This window comes from Carassius gibelio, chromosome A12 (assembly GCF_023724105.1).
Source record: "Carassius gibelio isolate Cgi1373 ecotype wild population from Czech Republic chromosome A12, carGib1.2-hapl.c, whole genome shotgun sequence".
NCBI lineage: Eukaryota > Metazoa > Chordata > Actinopteri > Cypriniformes > Cyprinidae > Carassius > Carassius gibelio.
Window position 1 is genome coordinate 14,259,434 of NC_068382.1, and position 17,737 is coordinate 14,277,170.

General features: G+C 38.1%; 1 protein-coding gene across 6 annotated transcripts in view; it reads left to right on the forward strand.

The window, feature by feature from the left end:
* Window positions 1-17,737, forward strand: part of LOC128025238 (actin-binding LIM protein 2-like) — a 65,540-nt gene that overhangs the window by 33,935 nt on the left and 13,868 nt on the right. For 3 of the 6 annotated variants that reach the window (XM_052611380.1, XM_052611377.1, XM_052611379.1), the window contains exons 4-13: window positions 1,554-1,660; window positions 1,833-1,959; window positions 2,202-2,295; window positions 4,855-4,942; window positions 6,442-6,500; window positions 7,110-7,187; window positions 7,322-7,465; window positions 7,825-7,857; window positions 8,457-8,574; window positions 12,792-12,893. In XM_052611380.1, coding sequence (XP_052467340.1) covers window positions 1,554-1,660; window positions 1,833-1,959; window positions 2,202-2,295; window positions 4,855-4,942; window positions 6,442-6,500; window positions 7,110-7,187; window positions 7,322-7,465; window positions 7,825-7,857; window positions 8,457-8,574; window positions 12,792-12,893 — 950 coding nt within the window. Of the gene's footprint in view, window positions 1-1,553; window positions 1,661-1,832; window positions 1,960-2,201; window positions 2,296-4,854; window positions 4,943-6,441; window positions 6,501-7,109; window positions 7,188-7,321; window positions 7,466-7,824; window positions 7,858-8,456; window positions 8,575-10,179; window positions 10,414-12,791; window positions 12,894-17,737 lie in introns of all 6 variants that reach the window. The other 3 variants (XM_052611375.1, XM_052611376.1, XM_052611378.1) reach the window with 2 other exon arrangements.

The following is a 17,737-nucleotide window of genomic DNA, read 5'->3' on the forward strand; positions in this document are numbered from 1 at the left end:
GTAGTTACTCTGGATGACTCTATTCCATCACATAGTGTTTCTTTGCCAATTAAAAATGAGCATTACTGCAATTATTATAACTACAATGGCAGTCTAGTAGGTGTGAACAGAGGTATACAGAACAGCTCTTGTTTTAAAATGATGGCATTTTTACAAACTTGACTCGGCTAACAACCAAAGCAACAGAGTATTTATTGTTATACCAGGAAAAACAGACAACCAGCATCCATCCAGAGTTTTGGATAACAGAGGGTAGATTAAATTAAATAGATTAGGGTTTAAGATTAAAATTCAGTATCAGGCTATAGTATGTTAATAGGACTTAGACATTCACCCTTACATTGGGTGATGAGAGCATGAGAGCTGAGGATCAACATACCATGAGATCATCAGCTCTCGTTCTGAACTATCAGCCAAAGAGATGATTGGACATGTGCCATCAAGCCTGTCTTAAGATGGCCTGCTTCTACTAAGAGGTCTTATACATTGTGCTGTAGCACCAGTAAATTATTTAAGTTAATAATATGGGGTGGTGTTGGTGCAGTGGATAAGTCACGTGCCTTTGGTGTGAGAGACCCGGGTTTGAATCCACTGTGAGACACCAATGTGTCCCTGAGCAAGACACTTAACCCCTAATTGCTCCAGAGGCGTGCAACCTCTGACATATATAGCAATTGTAAGTCGCTTTGGATAAAAGTGTCAGCTAAATTAATAAATGTAAATGTAATATATGATTCATTAACATGAAACTTCTGTGGAATGTAAAAGGTATTTTTACAGTGTATTTTCAGTGAAATTTACTAATTCCAAGACTATAAATGCTGCATGCTGCTTTATTTGAATAGCAATAAAAAAATGTTAGTTAATTTGATCTTTGGAATTATATTTTTTTATTTAATATGATTAGTTTAAGTTACACAATAAACTACACAATAGTTTCTAGTTATTTTTTGTTAGGACCTTTTTTTGTCAAATCAAATGAATTAAGTTACAGTACTCAGAAATATATATTTTTTTACTTTAATTGTTTTAAGGCAATAAGTTTTACACTGAATGGGCTGTCAAGCTCTAATGACAAAACAAAGCATCAAAAAAGTAGTTCAAAGGTTTGCAATTCTGTATGTGACAACTTGAATCTTTTGAATGGCTTTTCTGTTTGAAGGACAGACTGGAATGTTAGTAATTATTCACTAAAAACATGTGTGTCATAACTGGTTGTGATGTGGTAGTTTTAAAATGCAAATATCCAAATTAGTATTTTTATTTTTTTTGTCATTTTTTGGATACTGTATCTATGTTGAAAGAGGAGGGGGCTCAGTAGATTTTCCATTGCAGGTTTTTATACAGTACAGCATCCATCATCATTGCTTTTAAATTTATGCAAAATGTCTCCCTTAGTAAATAGAAAGCTTCCTTTTTTTAGTACATGTAAATAAAATTTGGGGTGAACCAGGCCTTTGAGAAACTAGTTTAAAGTTCATCCTAATGTGAAAGTGACTTTATAACTTAAGTGAATGATGAGGTGACCGTGTGTGTGTGTGTATTTCTGGCAGGCAGCCATTTCCAGCTGGGGGCCGCGTGACGTTTAATGGAAAGGAGTGTGTTTGTGAGAAATGCATTCAGCCAGTAAACAGCATGGCACCCCCACAGGCTGTGCACAGTAAGTACTCTGTGTTTCTGCATTGCAGTCTGTTCCATTCTATGTTAGCATCTTTCTCTCTCACACACACACATTCACTCACTCATTTATTCACTTCCTAAATGTCTGCAATGACAGCTCTCCCTGCCATTTCATTAGTAATACACTACACTTTGTTTTGCTCTCTCTGCAGATTGCTGTGGCTGTGGAAAGGAGTTTAAAAATGAGCAGTCTCTGGTGGCATTGGAGAAACACTGGCATCTTGGCTGCTTCAAGTGCAAAGTGTGCAATAAAGTGCTAAATGCCGAATATATCAGCATGTTAGTCCCGCTCTTACTCTTCTCTGCATGTGAATGTGTAGATGGGTGCTTGTGTGTGCTTTATCAATCAAAGTAATGTGATATGGTAATCTGCGAGTCTGTTGAATCATGTAGAATGACTCAACGTTTTTTGATGTGCTCTAATATAAAAGAACGGGATTCTCAAGACCAGAGAGCATACAGAGATCTGTCACCATCCTTGAGTTCAAGTGAAATACATCATGTGTGTTGATGTTTTGCAGGGATGGAATTCCCTACTGTGAGGCAGACTACCATGCCATGTTCGGCATCCAGTGTGAAACCTGCAGGAAATACATCACTGGAAAAGTACTTGAGGTTTGAAGAAATCTTTTCCATTTGTTTGGTATCCTATAAAGGGTTAGTTCACCCAAAAATGAAAATTAGCCTGTGTTTTACTCACCATCGATGCATCCTAGGCGTATATGTACAGTCATGGCCAAAAGTATTGGCCCCCTTGGTAAATATGAACAAAGAAGGCTGTGAAAATGTTTCTGCATTGTTAATCCTTTTGATCTTTTTTTTAAATATTTTTATCACACAAATCTAACCTTCATTGGATACTAAGAATTTAAAATGGGGGGAAATATCATTATGAAATAAATGTTTTTCTCTAAAACACATTGGCCACAATTAAATGGTTAGTTCACACAATAATCAAAATTATGTCATTAATAACTCACCCTCATGTCGTTCAAACCCGTGAGACCTCCGTTCATTACTGGGTGAACTAACCCTTTAATGACACCGTTTTATTCAGTGCTTTTTTAAACCTCCATTTGCCAGTTTAACAGCTCTTGAGTTTTCTCCTATAATGCCTGATGAGGTTAGAGAACACCTCACGAGATCAGAGACCATTCCTTCATACAGAATCACTCCAGACCCTTCAGATTCACAGCTTCTCCTCTTCAGTTCAATCCTCTCATTTTCTGTAGGGTTCAGGTCAGAGGACTGGAATGGCTATAGCAGAAGCTTGGTTTTATGCCCAATGACCCATCTTTGTTGTTTTTGAGGTTTGTGTTTGGATTACTGAATGGTTGGATGATCCAAACATGGTCCATTATAAGATTTCTAACAGAGTCAGTCCTTTTTTTATTTTTTATTTTTTTAATGTGTGGGTATTTGATAGAATAAAAGATACCATGTATCTATAATAGCTTACAACATTAAAAATACAGCAGTATATTTCATTGTACACAAAGGTTACTTTTTTTTACTGGTGGTCACCAAACCCATCTTGAGTGTTTGCTGCAAAAAATTTTTTTTTTTTGTTTCATATGACCATAGAAGCCAGTCCTATTTGAAGTTCCTGTCGTGTCTGATAACTGAATATGCTTTTTTGGATGGGCTAGGAGAATTTTTCTTGAAACCCTCCCAATGATGTAGGTGCTGTTTGACAAGTTTTTAAGGTTTTCTGATCCCGAGACTCAACTATTTTCTGCAATTCTTCAGCTGTGATCCTTTGAGTCTCCTCAAACTCTCCTTCTCACCATGCATTAGGACGATATAGACATGACCTCTTCCAGGCAGATTCATAACATTTAATGTTGATTGGGACCTCTTAATTATTTCCCTGATGGTGGAAACGGAAATATTCACTGATTTACCTAATTTCTTAAAGCCACTTCCTAGGGTGACAATATTTTTTATTAAATTATATAATATATTTATATATTTATGAAATTACCCATCTAAAGCCTAATTACATTATAAAACAATATATCTCCTCATATTCCATCTCCCTCTCACTTTTTCTGTTTTGTTCACTCTCTTTTGTTCTTACATGCAAACTCTACCTTATTTTTCTTCAAACAGCTATTTTGTTACACCCTTACAAGCAACCTATTGATGTAGTTGTTCTTTGTATCTGCTAAGTTTCCCACTGGGTGGTCTCATATGAATAAGATAGGTTAGGTGTGTATTTCATATCTGTCACATATACATAAATAACTACATAAATAACTTTGTGTAGTTTGAAGCTCCATAAATAAATGTGTCAGGAGTGGGACACTTGCTAATAGTGAATGTCCATTGGCACTGCCACTTGCTCTCAGTAACCCAAAATTATTTCAAGTCACAGTGTGACATCATGGTTTAGGATGGTAGTTTTAACTGCACAATTTCCATGCCAAATGCTTTGAACAGATGTAAATTAAAAGAAGTTATGCAAAACAATATATTGGCATATTGTTTTGCCCTCGGCAACATTTTTTACATGAACTGAAGACTAGTTGATACAGGTATTCTTATGTTAGCCAGAATGATTAGTCCACCTTTCAGGAGTAATGCCAGTTTACAAGCCTAAACAGCATCAGGGAATTGAGGTAATTAAAGGTAAAGGTTTTTATCATGTATTTGAGGGGATTTTTGTAAATTTGTTGTTGTACAGTTTGTAACAGAAAGAGAATAAAGCCCTGTCTACTCTGAAGCATTGATTGGGAGCTTTTCAGCACAGTACCATTAACCTACTCCCTGTGTTTAATAAGCAGTGTGTACAGGCGTTGTGGACCCACCTATACTAACATGCTCTTCTAATAACAAAGAAAAAGCATTGTGCCAGACTTTAGACCAGGTTTGAGTTGGTCTATGGCGCAGTCTATTTTCAGCTCCTTAAAATAGCAATGCACCTGAACGCACCTCTTTTTTTAGACTACCACGCCCATGGGCGCACAAATGAGCGCAAATGCATTGGCTTATTAAACGACGTTGCGCTGGACAGGAAAATGCAAACATCGCCGGACTAAAACTAGCAAACACATTTACGCTGCGCCTTGCGTCGCATTGCACCGGGTGTAAGATAGGGCCCATAAAGTCATTGAGAGTTTTCTGCAGTGAAGTTGAATGACTGATGTATGCTCTGCTCTGTGTTTATTACAGGCTGGAGAAAAACACTATCATCCCACATGTGCCAGATGTGTACGTTGTGACAAGATGTTTGGGGAGGGGGAGGAGATGTACCTTCAAGGTAATTTAAATATAATCAAACTTAGATTTGATTCAGTTAAATTTGATGATGTTTAATTAAAACATATCTTTCAATATCATGAAGATTGTATCTATTGTTTCTTTGAAGATTGCTTCTTCATTTGTGAATTATTGACAATTAATGTGTCAACCTTTTGTGGATTATATTATTAAAAAAGAATAATAATATCCAATCAGTAAAAAGACAAAATTAATTGCTGGCTATGGTAAGCAACAGTGAGAACATTTTCCTCATTCTGCAAAGTTCTTTGAATTCAGACCCTGAAACCAGACAGACAAGCACAGACAAAGCTGAGGCCTACTGACAAGGATTTTGTAATAATTTGTGTATGTATTGGTATACGTGGAGTTTTATGCTTAAGAAAACACATCTGTTCTCACAAAACCAAGAATGAAAAGATTTTGTATTTTAAACAGCAATAGACAAGTCACGTGAAGCTAAAAGCTCAGACCAGTCACTAAAACCTGAAAACATTCCATAGATTAGATAGTCTTAAATTCTAAAGAACAAAATACATATTTGACATAAGATAAATGTGATTTTATTTATTTGTGTGTCTTACCTCAAACATTGCAATACTTCAGTATCTTGTTTAGCTCTATCACACAAACGTACTGCTCTGTAGTTTGTCGAAGGAGATTTATAGCCTCATATTCTTTTAGAAAGCAGAATAAGTTAGAAGCCTTTTTTCAATCTGGCTAAAATAAAATGAAAGACTGCTGACTCATTCAAAGGGGGAATGATTATGTTACTTATAGTTTATCAATGCCAGTTGATATAGTGGTATATCTGAACATGCTAACTCCAGAGGAGATAAGTTATGCAAAATATCTTAATTGAATTAAGAGCTGAAGTAGTTTAAAGATACAGTGGGCCTGAAATAAAGATCAAGCCTCACTTAAAAATCTAAACTATTGTTATATTGCTGATTTGGTGCTCAGGTAACATTCCTTTTAATTATTAATGTTGAAAACAGTTTTGCTGCTTAATATTTTGTTATTTTAATATAATAGTTTTTTTGTTTTTAAAAATGTGATACTGGAATAGAAAGTTCAGGATAACAGCAACTGTAATAGTTATGACATTTATAATGTTATAAAATATTTAAACAGTATATAGCATCCTTTCAAAATAAAAGTATTTAATTTTATTTTAAATGAATCACACTGACTAAGCTTTTTAACAGCAGTGTATGTCTTTGTGATACCTGTGTAACCTGATTTCAAAGACGATATAAAAAAACATACTTTTTGAAAAAATGTTTGTCAAATGTGACATGCAGTATTTATAATTGATGAAATCTACTAATAATGAAACCAGCTAGTCAAAAATAATAGCAAAAAAGGGTTAAGATAAAAATTTAATTCTAGCAGAATGACTTTGAGCCATTTTGAGTGTCTTAAGTGTCAAATACTTCTTAGGGCCACTGTATTTTTTAACAAGGACTTGTGAGTTATTTGTGGCTTTCTGTTTCAAAGGTTCTTCCATTTGGCATCCTCCTTGCAGACAGGCAGCACGTAATGAGGAGAAGAGTAAGGTAAAACTAAACAAACTGTAACTGAAGACACCTGCAATCCAAAATGACCAGGAACTAAATGCTCTGAAACATTATTCTTTTTTAGTAAATTAAGCTAATTATATATTGCACACATATTCAAAAAATGCACTACTTTTTCCCACAGAAAAATGGATTGACTGAATTCTAAATACATTTTGCTCAAAAAATGATTGAATAGTTGGTCGTGGCAGATGTTATTCAAGAAGTAATGGAGAAAAATGTTGTAATTGGGCAAGTGTTCAGATGCATGTTGTTGTGCACTTTTGGCTTTTAAAGTGCTAATTATGGTGCCTGGATCACGGAAGTGGACTGATGCTGTACAGTCCCATTAATATATTGTTGTTATCGGATTTACAAAATGTCTTAAGTAAATAGGGCACTAAAACAATGTGGACAGCGTCTGCAAATAAACACTGCTATCAGCAGATCCATGTTGCCATAAAGAAGACATTGTCAATACATTACTTATAAATTAAAATACAAATAAATCTTTCATGTTATTGTAATAAGATTCTCAATGGTTTTTTATGGTTGCTTGTTGTTTGTTGATTTTAAAAATGGCAGACCATTATTGTTTTTTGTTTGAAGGTGAGGAGAACCTCTTCTGAGAGCATCACCTCTGCTCCTGCCTCTAGTGCATCTGGCTCTCCTTGCAGAGTTATCTATGTAAGTGCTTTTGAAAATGATTATTACTTTTCATTTCTTCAAGATCACCACCAGTGGGCAGCAACACACAAGCCTAAGAATAACTGTATGTGTAGAGGGAGTTATATTAAGCCATAATGTCGCTCTTTCTTAAGGCAAAGCTGGGTGATGAACTTCTGGACTACAAGGACCTGGCTGCTCTTCCTAAAATCAAAGCGATCTACAACATTGACAGACCTGACATGCTCTCATACTCTCCCTATGTCAGCTACCCTGTGGAGGATAGGACTTTTGGAGAGGTACAAACACACACCTTCATACATGCTTACATGAGGGAATAACAAATACATGTCCTCTATTTGCTGTTTCTCATATTTGATAGTTTTTTGGTTTTTATAGGTGACTTAAAAGCAAAAGGATTGCATAATTACTCATATGACAGCTAATGCCATTTTGTTATCATTAAATGTTATCATCTGTACTGATCAGCCAACATCATGCAAAATAGCTTGGCCAAAAATCATAATTTCATTAATTCATTGATGTGTTACAGTAGTTTCAGCCATGCAACTTAGTTAGGAAGAAATCACGAATTTCATGAACATGTCTATCATTGCATTCAAGTCCATCTTAACTCATTTGCTTTCTTTATCTACAGTCACCGCAGCAACTCACACCTACTCCAACTGAGGTATAGTAGAGCTGACAAGAAGAAACAGGACTTGTTATTGTTTCACTGGGTCTCATTCTCTAATCATGGCATAGAAATTGTTAACGTCTTTTTTGTATGCAGAATCTGTGCCAGATTAATAATGTGTTGCTCTGAAATACACAGGGAATTAATGTAGGATCATTTAGTTAATAATAACTATTTTTTGAATTAATAAATAATTTGGCATTAATAAACATTAGAATACATTTACTGAACTTGATGAATCACAATTCCCGAATGCAAATCTTTCACACATATTTTACACACAGATATGTGCATGATCAGTGAATGAGACCTTGTGTATCCCCATATATTGTGAACAGTTGTTTGTGAAGTAGAAAAGTTATTGTGTGTTTTTCACCATCTTCATTTTGAAAACTCTGAGTGAATTTTGTAATCACTCAATGATCAGCCTACTACTAGTTAGGACTGATTATTGTAAACTGGTCACATCTGTGGTTTTTTTCAGCTTTATAGTCTCCTGCTGTGTGTCAGAGTGCCGTAGTGATTACCGATGAACATTGTTAATTGTCTGACGCTTTCAGTTTCATACTGAAATACCGTTTGTTTGTTTCTAGGGAGATGGGGAAAAGTCTCCCCGGCAGAGGAGGCCCTCCAGCCCCAGCTCCAACAGCTCTGTAGGGGGTTATGGCCGCTATACGCCTTCCCGCTCGCCTCAGACCTACAGCAGACCAGGTATCCCTCCACATACATCATGACACCAAGCACTTCCTATAAGCAACTTATGGTTAAAACTATTTTTCTTCTTTCCTGTCACTTTTTTGGCATTTGTCATTTTTTTGCTCTAGCTTCTGTACTGCACAAGCTCTTTACACTCTGCACTGTGGTACAGCAAGTATTGTTGGCTAGTTTATGATAAATTGCTTATGTTCCCCATTTTATTTGTAGATTTCTATATATATTATTATTTATATTAATTAAACATTATGTTTATTTAATTATTATATATTATTATCTGATATATTATGTCACTAATTTAATTATTGCTAGAAAGAATCAACATAAAAAGGTACATTAGGTAAATTTTTTTCATGTATTTTTATACACTACCATAGAATTTATCATAAGAAATATTGAGGAGCACCACCATGACTGAATGAATGTCTGAAAAAAAGTATTAACAAAAGCATTAAGCAGCAAAACTGTTTCCAGCATTGTTGTATTAAAATCAGCTTTTGTACAGCATTTCAAATTACCCACTTAAAGGGCTCATGAACTGCCTTTTTTTGTTTATTTTGTACTGTTCTCTGAGGTCGACTTATAATGATATACAACATTTTACATCAGAAAACATAATTTAGAAGTTACAGGCTATTTTCTGTCCTGTTTTGACTCCCTCATCGGAAAGCTCTATTTGAATAGGCGTGGGGGATTGTAGAATTGGAAGTAACACCCAAAGCTATGATTGAAATTGACAGCCTACATCCCTCATGGATAAACGCTGCTGTGATTTAGATTAAAAACACTTAAATATTTTGTACATATCAAACGATCTGTAATAACAGACAAAGAAATAGTTATCATGGTATAAAAACATGTTACTCACACTTGGGTGGCGTGACATTACTGTCAGACCCAATATATTTGGAAAAGCATCATCTTTTAGTTTTAGTCTTTCTGATCTGTAACTTTATTAAAAATAAAGTTCAATCACTCTTTCCTAATGTTGGGATCAGAAGGAAGGCACTACAAAGACTATGTTTTTCCACAACTTGGTAATGTACATTGTCTTGTTGTCTTTGGAGCCATCTTTATCGTTTGATTTTCTATCTTCTGCCTCTCTCGTTATTTACACTAAATGTGCAGATTGGTGGGCGGCACTAAATAAGCAGTGCTGTAGAAGCAGGCGTTGATCTTTTTCTTCTGCGGCGGTGCTTAGTCACACTATTATGTCATAAAGTGGTACATTCCAAAACCTGTCGTTATTTAATATAAGCTGTTTTTAGAGTAACAAGAAAGTTTTGGGTTCTGAAACTTACAGGATGTTTTTATAGTACAATGACCTCATGACCTTATATCAAAATATCAAGGGAATTTTGATTCCTCCATTCATGAACCCTTTAAGAGGTTCAATTCAGGTTGTGAAGACAGTAGGCAGCATGACGATTCAAAATATGGAACAGCATTCCATTCTAAAATGACATGAATTTAAACCACAAGAAACTTATTTGATGCAGAATTTAATGTAGAAAATAATTCAAGAATCATTTGGTTTTTAAGTGTATTTGCTGATCTCATATAACTGCCATTTTTCCCTGACCGGCTGGGTCTCTTGCTCAGATCAATATCTGAGTGCCAAATACACCATTCATCCAGAAAATGCCAATTTGTTGGCTGTTCCAACTTCGGGGAGGAGTAGTGTCCATAGTAGTGCCAGAGGCTCCTCCCCACTACCTTTGTACAGCGGCAGTGGTAGAAACACACCACAGACAGGGAGCGGTGGCATGGCCCTGCCCCTCAACCCCACTACTCTGGCTTTGCTCCAACAGCACACCTACATCCCTTGCTTCAGAGGTACCACAGTTCTGCCTGCAGGATTTTGCCCAGTACAAATCACCACATGCTGCATGTGTGTGAACTTATGGTCATGGATACAATATTAATTTTCCCTTGACAATATGAATTAATGAGTTCAGTATTGAAATTGCTGTTTTAATAACTTAAGACTAATGTCATAAAGTGCATGATGTTCCTGCTGTTGGAATTACATTTCAACACACTTGAACCATGGATCAAGCTCCAAAACTCTTAGTGCTCCAAAAGGGTTTGCATTCAAAATGAAGGACTAGTGAATTGCAGACATGAAATTACTACCCTATCCTTCATCCACCTTTCCTGAACAGGAATTGACACAGGATTCAAACAGGAAGCAAAGTCTGAAAGTAGGCCTAGGACAGCCCTGCACATCAATTTGCCTTTTTACGGTAAACCCTAAAAACCAGTCTCTATTTCATTGTGTCATCAGTGTATTACAGTAATGTGAAATTATAGGTGTACTGCAAGGTTCAGTCCTTGGACCAGTCAGTTTTTTATGCTTGCTGGTATTGGGTCTCATTCATGAAACATTCGTAAATATACGAGTCAATATCTGAGTGATTTGCGCGTAAAGAGATCTTTCCAAAAACTCTTCTCCTGATTCACAAAAACTTCGTAAACGTCAGATGTGATAGTGAAATGTGTGTGTTAATGAATTCCAATCAGTCGTAAATGGGACTAGTGGCGTATCCGGTCCTAAAAAAGGAAGTTTGGCAGCATATTACAGATCCTATTACTGGCTCTCATAATAAAAGTTAAAAGAAAAACCGTATGTAATTAATATATATAATATTTTTTTCAAAATGCTGTGTAAATATGTACCCGATTAAGGTGAATTAAAATGCAGCCGTATTAATGAGCAAAACGTTCAGACGTTAAACGGACTATTTACGCGTGGCTGGGAGCAGGTGTATATTTCTTTCGTACCAACTAACATTTGGAAAATACGAACGTTTTAATGAATCCGAAAATTTACGCCAAAACCACTTTACACGCGATTTACACAAAAATCCGTTCTGCTTGTGTTTCATGAATGAGACCCATTGTGTCTAAATAAGAGTTTGTATGTTCAATTGTTTTGCATGGTAAACGTGTACATTCATATTTGACCTGAAAGAGTAACTTAATGCACAAAGACAAATGTTGGTGGCAAGCATCAGTATGCATTTATTTGTTGTACTGTAGTTGATTTTGTGTTTCATCTGTTTAGGTGACATTTCCCCCAATTCATCTGATATTCAAAGTGACTGTCTTTATGTTTGTGTTAATTTTGCGGGAAGTAGAGAGAGCAGGAATAAAGTTTGCAGGAGAAGATTAAAGGGGTAAATTTATGAACTGTTATTTTGGATCAGTTTACCAGGTGCAGTGGCTTAAATCTAGGCCTTGTGCAGTTCCAGGCCAGCCCTTTAATGTTGCATGAAAGTACACTGAGGTTGTGTTTGGAGTGTGCCATTTATGATTCACTTTACCTGTCTAATTTACTTCTTATTGGTAAAGTAGTCACACATGAGGAAAATCGTCTCTTCCTTACAAATGCAAAACCTCAATGACTGTAGCTGCCTTGATCTTGTTGTATCGCCCTCTGAGTTTGGTTTCTACTAATGATATATAAAATAAAGATGGAAATCATTCACAGAATATGTGTTACTGATAAAATGATGTATTACTCCCAGTGGATATGAGAAGGGTGTTGCAATCCATAAAAATCTTATTTTAATGAGTAATGGGGGCATTGAGACCTTCATACGCCACAGTGTGCTCCAGTGCTGATTTGTGTATGTTTGGTGTATTTTATGACAATTTCTTGCTCCCCCAGCTCCAGATGTGTGGAAGATTTTCCCCTGATAAAGGGTGAATTTTTACTAACAGCACTTTGTATGTTAAATGGTGTGTGCATGTTCCTGAAGAACAGTTGCAAGTGCGTGTGAAAGAGAGAAAGAAAATACTAAGGAGATAGAGAGAATTGTGTATACATTTTTTGCTTACAACATTTGCCAAATAACTTTTTTTTTAAATAAAACATTTTAGTTTGTAGTTTAATAAGATATGCTCTCTCTCTTTTACTCTCAGTTTGATAGAAAAAATTGTGATTATAAATACTTAATATGTTCCCAGAATATTATTAAAACGTCACAATTCAGCCTGCCAATGACAGTAATTTCTGTCTGATTTGTATTGACTTGTCTGCTCAATTAAAATGATAAAATTTTATTAAATTAGAGCTGGCTGTATTGTGAGGAATTAGTCTCAATGAAGACTCAGTGTTGAATAATTCTGAAAACCCTGTCAACTTTTCTTTTCTTTTCTTCTCTTGACTTTTTATTTTTGTGTCTGCCATGACCTTCACCCCCACCAAGGTAGTGAAAGTGGTCGGAGTACCCCCAGTCTCTCCACCTACTCTGATGGAAAATCTCCTTCCTCAACATACGTGGCAGCACCACGACATTTCCATATCCCAGGTAGGTGTTAAAAACTCTTGTTCTTAAACTCTCCGTGATAAATCAGCAGTTTTTTTTCTCTTCTTCCCTTTAATCCTCACTTCTGTACAATGTCAAATCCTCTTTTTGAACACATATTTGCCTATATTTTATGAAAAATCTGGCAGATTGAATAATTCATATTCATATTCTGCCTTCAAAATTTCTGTGATCTTTCTCTTAAAGAGCCAGTAAGATGAAAATTCTAAGTTCCCCAAACGGTTCGCGCGAAGCTGTTCAAAAGATTCAGTTTCCTTAAACCCCACCTTTCGGTAGCATAATGTGTTCTGATTGGTCAACTGACATAGTCAGATTTGATTGGTTGTTCCGCACACAACTTCATGGTAAACAATGTGTTAGCATCTTTTTGGGGTGAATTATGTCTTATTCTTCTCATCGCGAAGCAAACAGTAAAATAAAAAACTTGAACAGTCTCGCTGCTTTTTCTTCTGTGTGGGTGTATTCAAACCGCACGCTTCAGTTTGAATCTGAATAGCGCGTTCAGCGCGGGGGCATGGTCACATTAGATATAATGAAGGGAGACGTGAAAGATTGGACATCACGTTGTTTTCATATGGATTACTTTATCACAGAATATCTGTTAGCAGCACTTGTTACACTTCATTTTAATGACGTGTTTGTAAATGAAGATAATCGCAGACAAAGGCTGCAGACAGCACACATACTGATAAGACGCTCAGGAGAAAACAAACACATAACTTCATAATCATACTTCGCGTTGTGATTCGGAGATGCTTGTTGGTCTAAAGTTGGTAATGAACCCTCTTTTATGGCCAAACGCTTTGAAAATCCCGCCTTGTACTCACCGAGATTAGAAAAGCAGTCATCAGTGAAATGTTGTGAACACTAGAGGTCTTCACGGGTCCAAAAATTTGTGCCCGAACCCGACAGAGACCCGTAATGTACTACACCGAACCGACCCGGACCCGTCTAATATTTCAAAAGCTGGACCCGGACCCGTGTAGATCCGAGAAATGTCTACCCGGACCCGTATTTTATTTGAAATCTGGACCCGAACTCGCCGGGAAGACACAGACCTGACTGGACCCAACGTTCACATATTCCACCTTAAATTGCTATTACAAGTCAATAAACCTGTTGCGAAGAATACAGCTTTTTGTCTTACCTAATTTAAAGAGCCGTAGTCTCTCTTCCTTGTACCTGACTGCCTGTGATGCATTACAATCCTCCGACAAGAAAGTTATTCTTGTTATTCCTCTCTTTATTCCAAGTCCAAGCCGAATCCACTCATTATTTCAGCTTCAAAAGTCCAATTGATGTCACGGTGACGGATGACAAATGCTACTGTGCACATGTACATTTTGAATCGAGTTAATGCCATGGCCGCTGACGTTATTTATTTACTATCATCTGATCTCTGTCTGTGCTCTCTCCTCTGCATCGAGTCTGAATCTGAACCACTAAAACTTTAAGATTAAACGGTTCATTTATAATATTATAAAAATGGGAGAAAATGTAAAACGCGGTTTGGCAGTCGAAGTGTCCCTCACTGGTTGCCATAGAAACATGAAATGCGCTTGAGACTGCACATGCGTGCTAGCTGTATCAACCTAAAATGCTTTAATGCAATTTGAGCGTAATAGAAAACATTCATGTGACAGTTCACCTCAGATTGTGTTGCTGATTTGAAATATATTAAATATGAGTGTGTCAAGTCTGCAAGCATTAATACCATGCGTGCACTTGTGTATTAACTCTGAGTCTGCGAGAGAGAGAGAGAGAGAGAGAGAGAGAGAGAGAGAGAGATAACCTTTTTTTGGCTCACTCTTTTCTTTTCCTAATTTTACAAGTTGCAAGTTACAAAAAACACAAGCAGTCTTTGATCACAGCCGGGTGTTCTTCGAGTCCGATGACTCCGATCGGCGATCGCACGGGTATTACACACAATGTTAAACAGACCCGGGACCCGAGGTAATAGATTCGGACCAGACACGGACCCGGCTGATGATTTAAAATATAGACCCGAACCCGTACGGGTCCCGGGTCGGGTCCGGGGTCGACGGGTCTCGGGTGCACTGTGAAGACCTCTAGTGAACACAACAAAAGGGATTTGTTGTACTGCTCTGGTATTGTGGTAAAAATGAATTTTAGCCATTGGTTCTTCTGATCTTCATTCTTTGGCAGTGAAAATAAAACAAACTTGCCTTCACAATTAAAAACACACTGTCTCCTCGACATGATGCTATCACACCAACCAGAGCGTCTGTGTGGGGGGGTGGGGCAGGTCAGAGTTCTGTTTCTCCCAAGACGGTAGGCGGAGATTATTATGCAAAGTGTTCTAGTGACGTACATAGAGATGGGCAAAAGATTTGAAATCTATAACGACTCATTTCAGCGATTCAGAGTCGACTCCTTACTTTAGAAGCCAATAACTTTATAAATTGTGTACCTTTTGGTTTAATTACTTTGCACATTGTTTACACTGATGGACAGCTACATCATACACTGTAATACAGGTAATTTTTGATTTCCCATCTGTGTGGCTCTTTAAGATTACAGTCATTGTTGTGTATCTTTACATGATTTGCATCATTTTAGTACATTTATAAGTTATTATTGTGAGCAAAGCCCTATTTTTATTACGTACAACATCTACAGGTTATGTATGTAACCATGGTTCCCCGAAGAGAATAAGACGTTGTGTCGAAACGCTTTGGGGAACACCCCAGCGAGACCACATACTGAATCATGTATGAAATTTGTCCAATAAAGAAGTGAGACATCATGAGCGGGGTGAAGCTATTAACCAGGAAGTATAAATGCACATCCGGCAAACACACGTCGCTTCTGCAGAAACGAGCACCTGCAGGGACACAGGGAGTATTGCAGAAAGACGCAGCGTCTCGCTGTAATCTAAATCTCCAATGGAGAGCCATCAATGAGGGACACAAGGTCTAAGAACCATACTCGGGTCAGCAAGAATGGGGCTGCTGACAGAAGATGGACCTCATCCCGGCATACTCTCTGCCATGTATCCACCATGGTGTCCAGCCCAAGTGGAACTGGATGTGTGAGGGAGAACCAGAGCGGACAGTGTGTTGTTTCCTGCGACGCAAATATACCACTTCCACCTGGCCGAACCCCTTCATAGGAACTCCACTGTTTCCAGATGGAGCCTCCATTCCCCAGGCCTCAGGCCCCTCTCGACATGATCTCTTCTGCCTGATGGAGGTGCCCAGAGATGTAGACTGCTCTGATTAAGAGGAGCTTTCCCTGACCCCCCTGTCAGTTGATGTAGGAGACCACCGATGTGTTGTCTGTGCAGACCCCTTAGGTCTGGAAGACAGTGTTTTAGAGCTCAAAACACGGCAAGAATCTCCAAGCAGTTTATGTGCCACATGAGATGATGACCTTTCCAAAAACTCATGACCGTTCACCAGCCCCTGAGGGAGGCATCTGTTGTTAGCCTTACGCAATGACAAGGATTCCCTTATTTCAGGCCTTGAGACAGGAACCAAGGTTTCTTCCATATGTCTGAGGCATGTAAGCATCGCTGCGTGACCTTGATCTTGCGAAGGGGGTCCCCCCTCTGGGAAAACCCCTTGGGACTGAGCCTTTACTGCAATGGTCTCATGTACAGCAGGCCAAAAGGTATGATGTTGGATGAAGCTGCCATCAGACCCAATAGTCTCTGAAATGGTGACAGTGTGTGACTGGTCTTCTCTCACTCCCCTCACGGCTGTGAGAATCACTTCGATACAAGCAAGAGACAACTGTGCCTGCATCGTTGTCGAATTCCACACCATTATAAGTGGTACTCTGTAGTGGAAAAAGCACAGTTGTCTTGGTGTTGAGCCGTAACCCCAGCTCTTTCATATAGGCGAGGACGAATTCTCGATGCAGAGCCTCCATCTGCTACTGAGCTAATATCAACCAATCGTTGATGTAATTCAGTATGTGTATGCCCTAGAGTAGCAACGGACCCATGGCAGCATCCACACACTTGGTGAAAGTGCAGGGTGAGAGTGACAGAATGGAGGAACCCGATACTGGAGCAAACCTTAGGAACCTCCTGTGTTGAGGAACTGATACATGGTAGTAAGCATCCTTGTCAATGTCCTGTTCCTCTGATCTGATCTGAGACACAATCTGTTTGATAGTGAGCATCTTTAACCACAACCGTTTGAAAAAGATGCAGATCTATGATTGGACGCAACTCTCAATCATTCTTTGAAACGATGAAGTAACAGCTGTAGAACATGTTCTGTGGTCTCCTTCTTCAAGAGTGTCTACTTCCTTTTCCAATACCAGAACCTGTTTGGGGCCTATTAATGTAGGAATGACCCATTTGAAGCGAGGTGGACAAGAACCAAACTGAATTCTGTAATCTCTCTTTACAGTGTGCAGAACCCATTGTGAGACATTTAGCAGAATTTTCCATGCTGTCATAAAGTCTACTAAGGGAATCAGTCTCTTAAAACTGGCCTCTCGTGTCGCTAGAGGAGCAACTTCAGTGCCCTGTAGCAGAGGACCGGCAGGGAACGACTGACCTGACTGCTCTAACGCCATCACATGAGGGGACAAGCTTTCCCATGTTCAGGTCGTGATGCTCTGTTTCTAGGTCTGGCGATATGAGGAGCTGGACAGGTGGGACACTCAGCAGTTCCAAAAGACATGGGAACGGCGAGGGAGGAACTGCTGGAATGCCCGCGCCTGCTTCTTTACCTCTTGAAACTTCTCTACAACCGTGTATACTGAACCGCCGAAGAGGCCAGAAGACAATAGCAGGGTATCCAGCAAGAAGAATCTGTCCTTTTTTTTTTTTACTTGGACAGATTCAACAG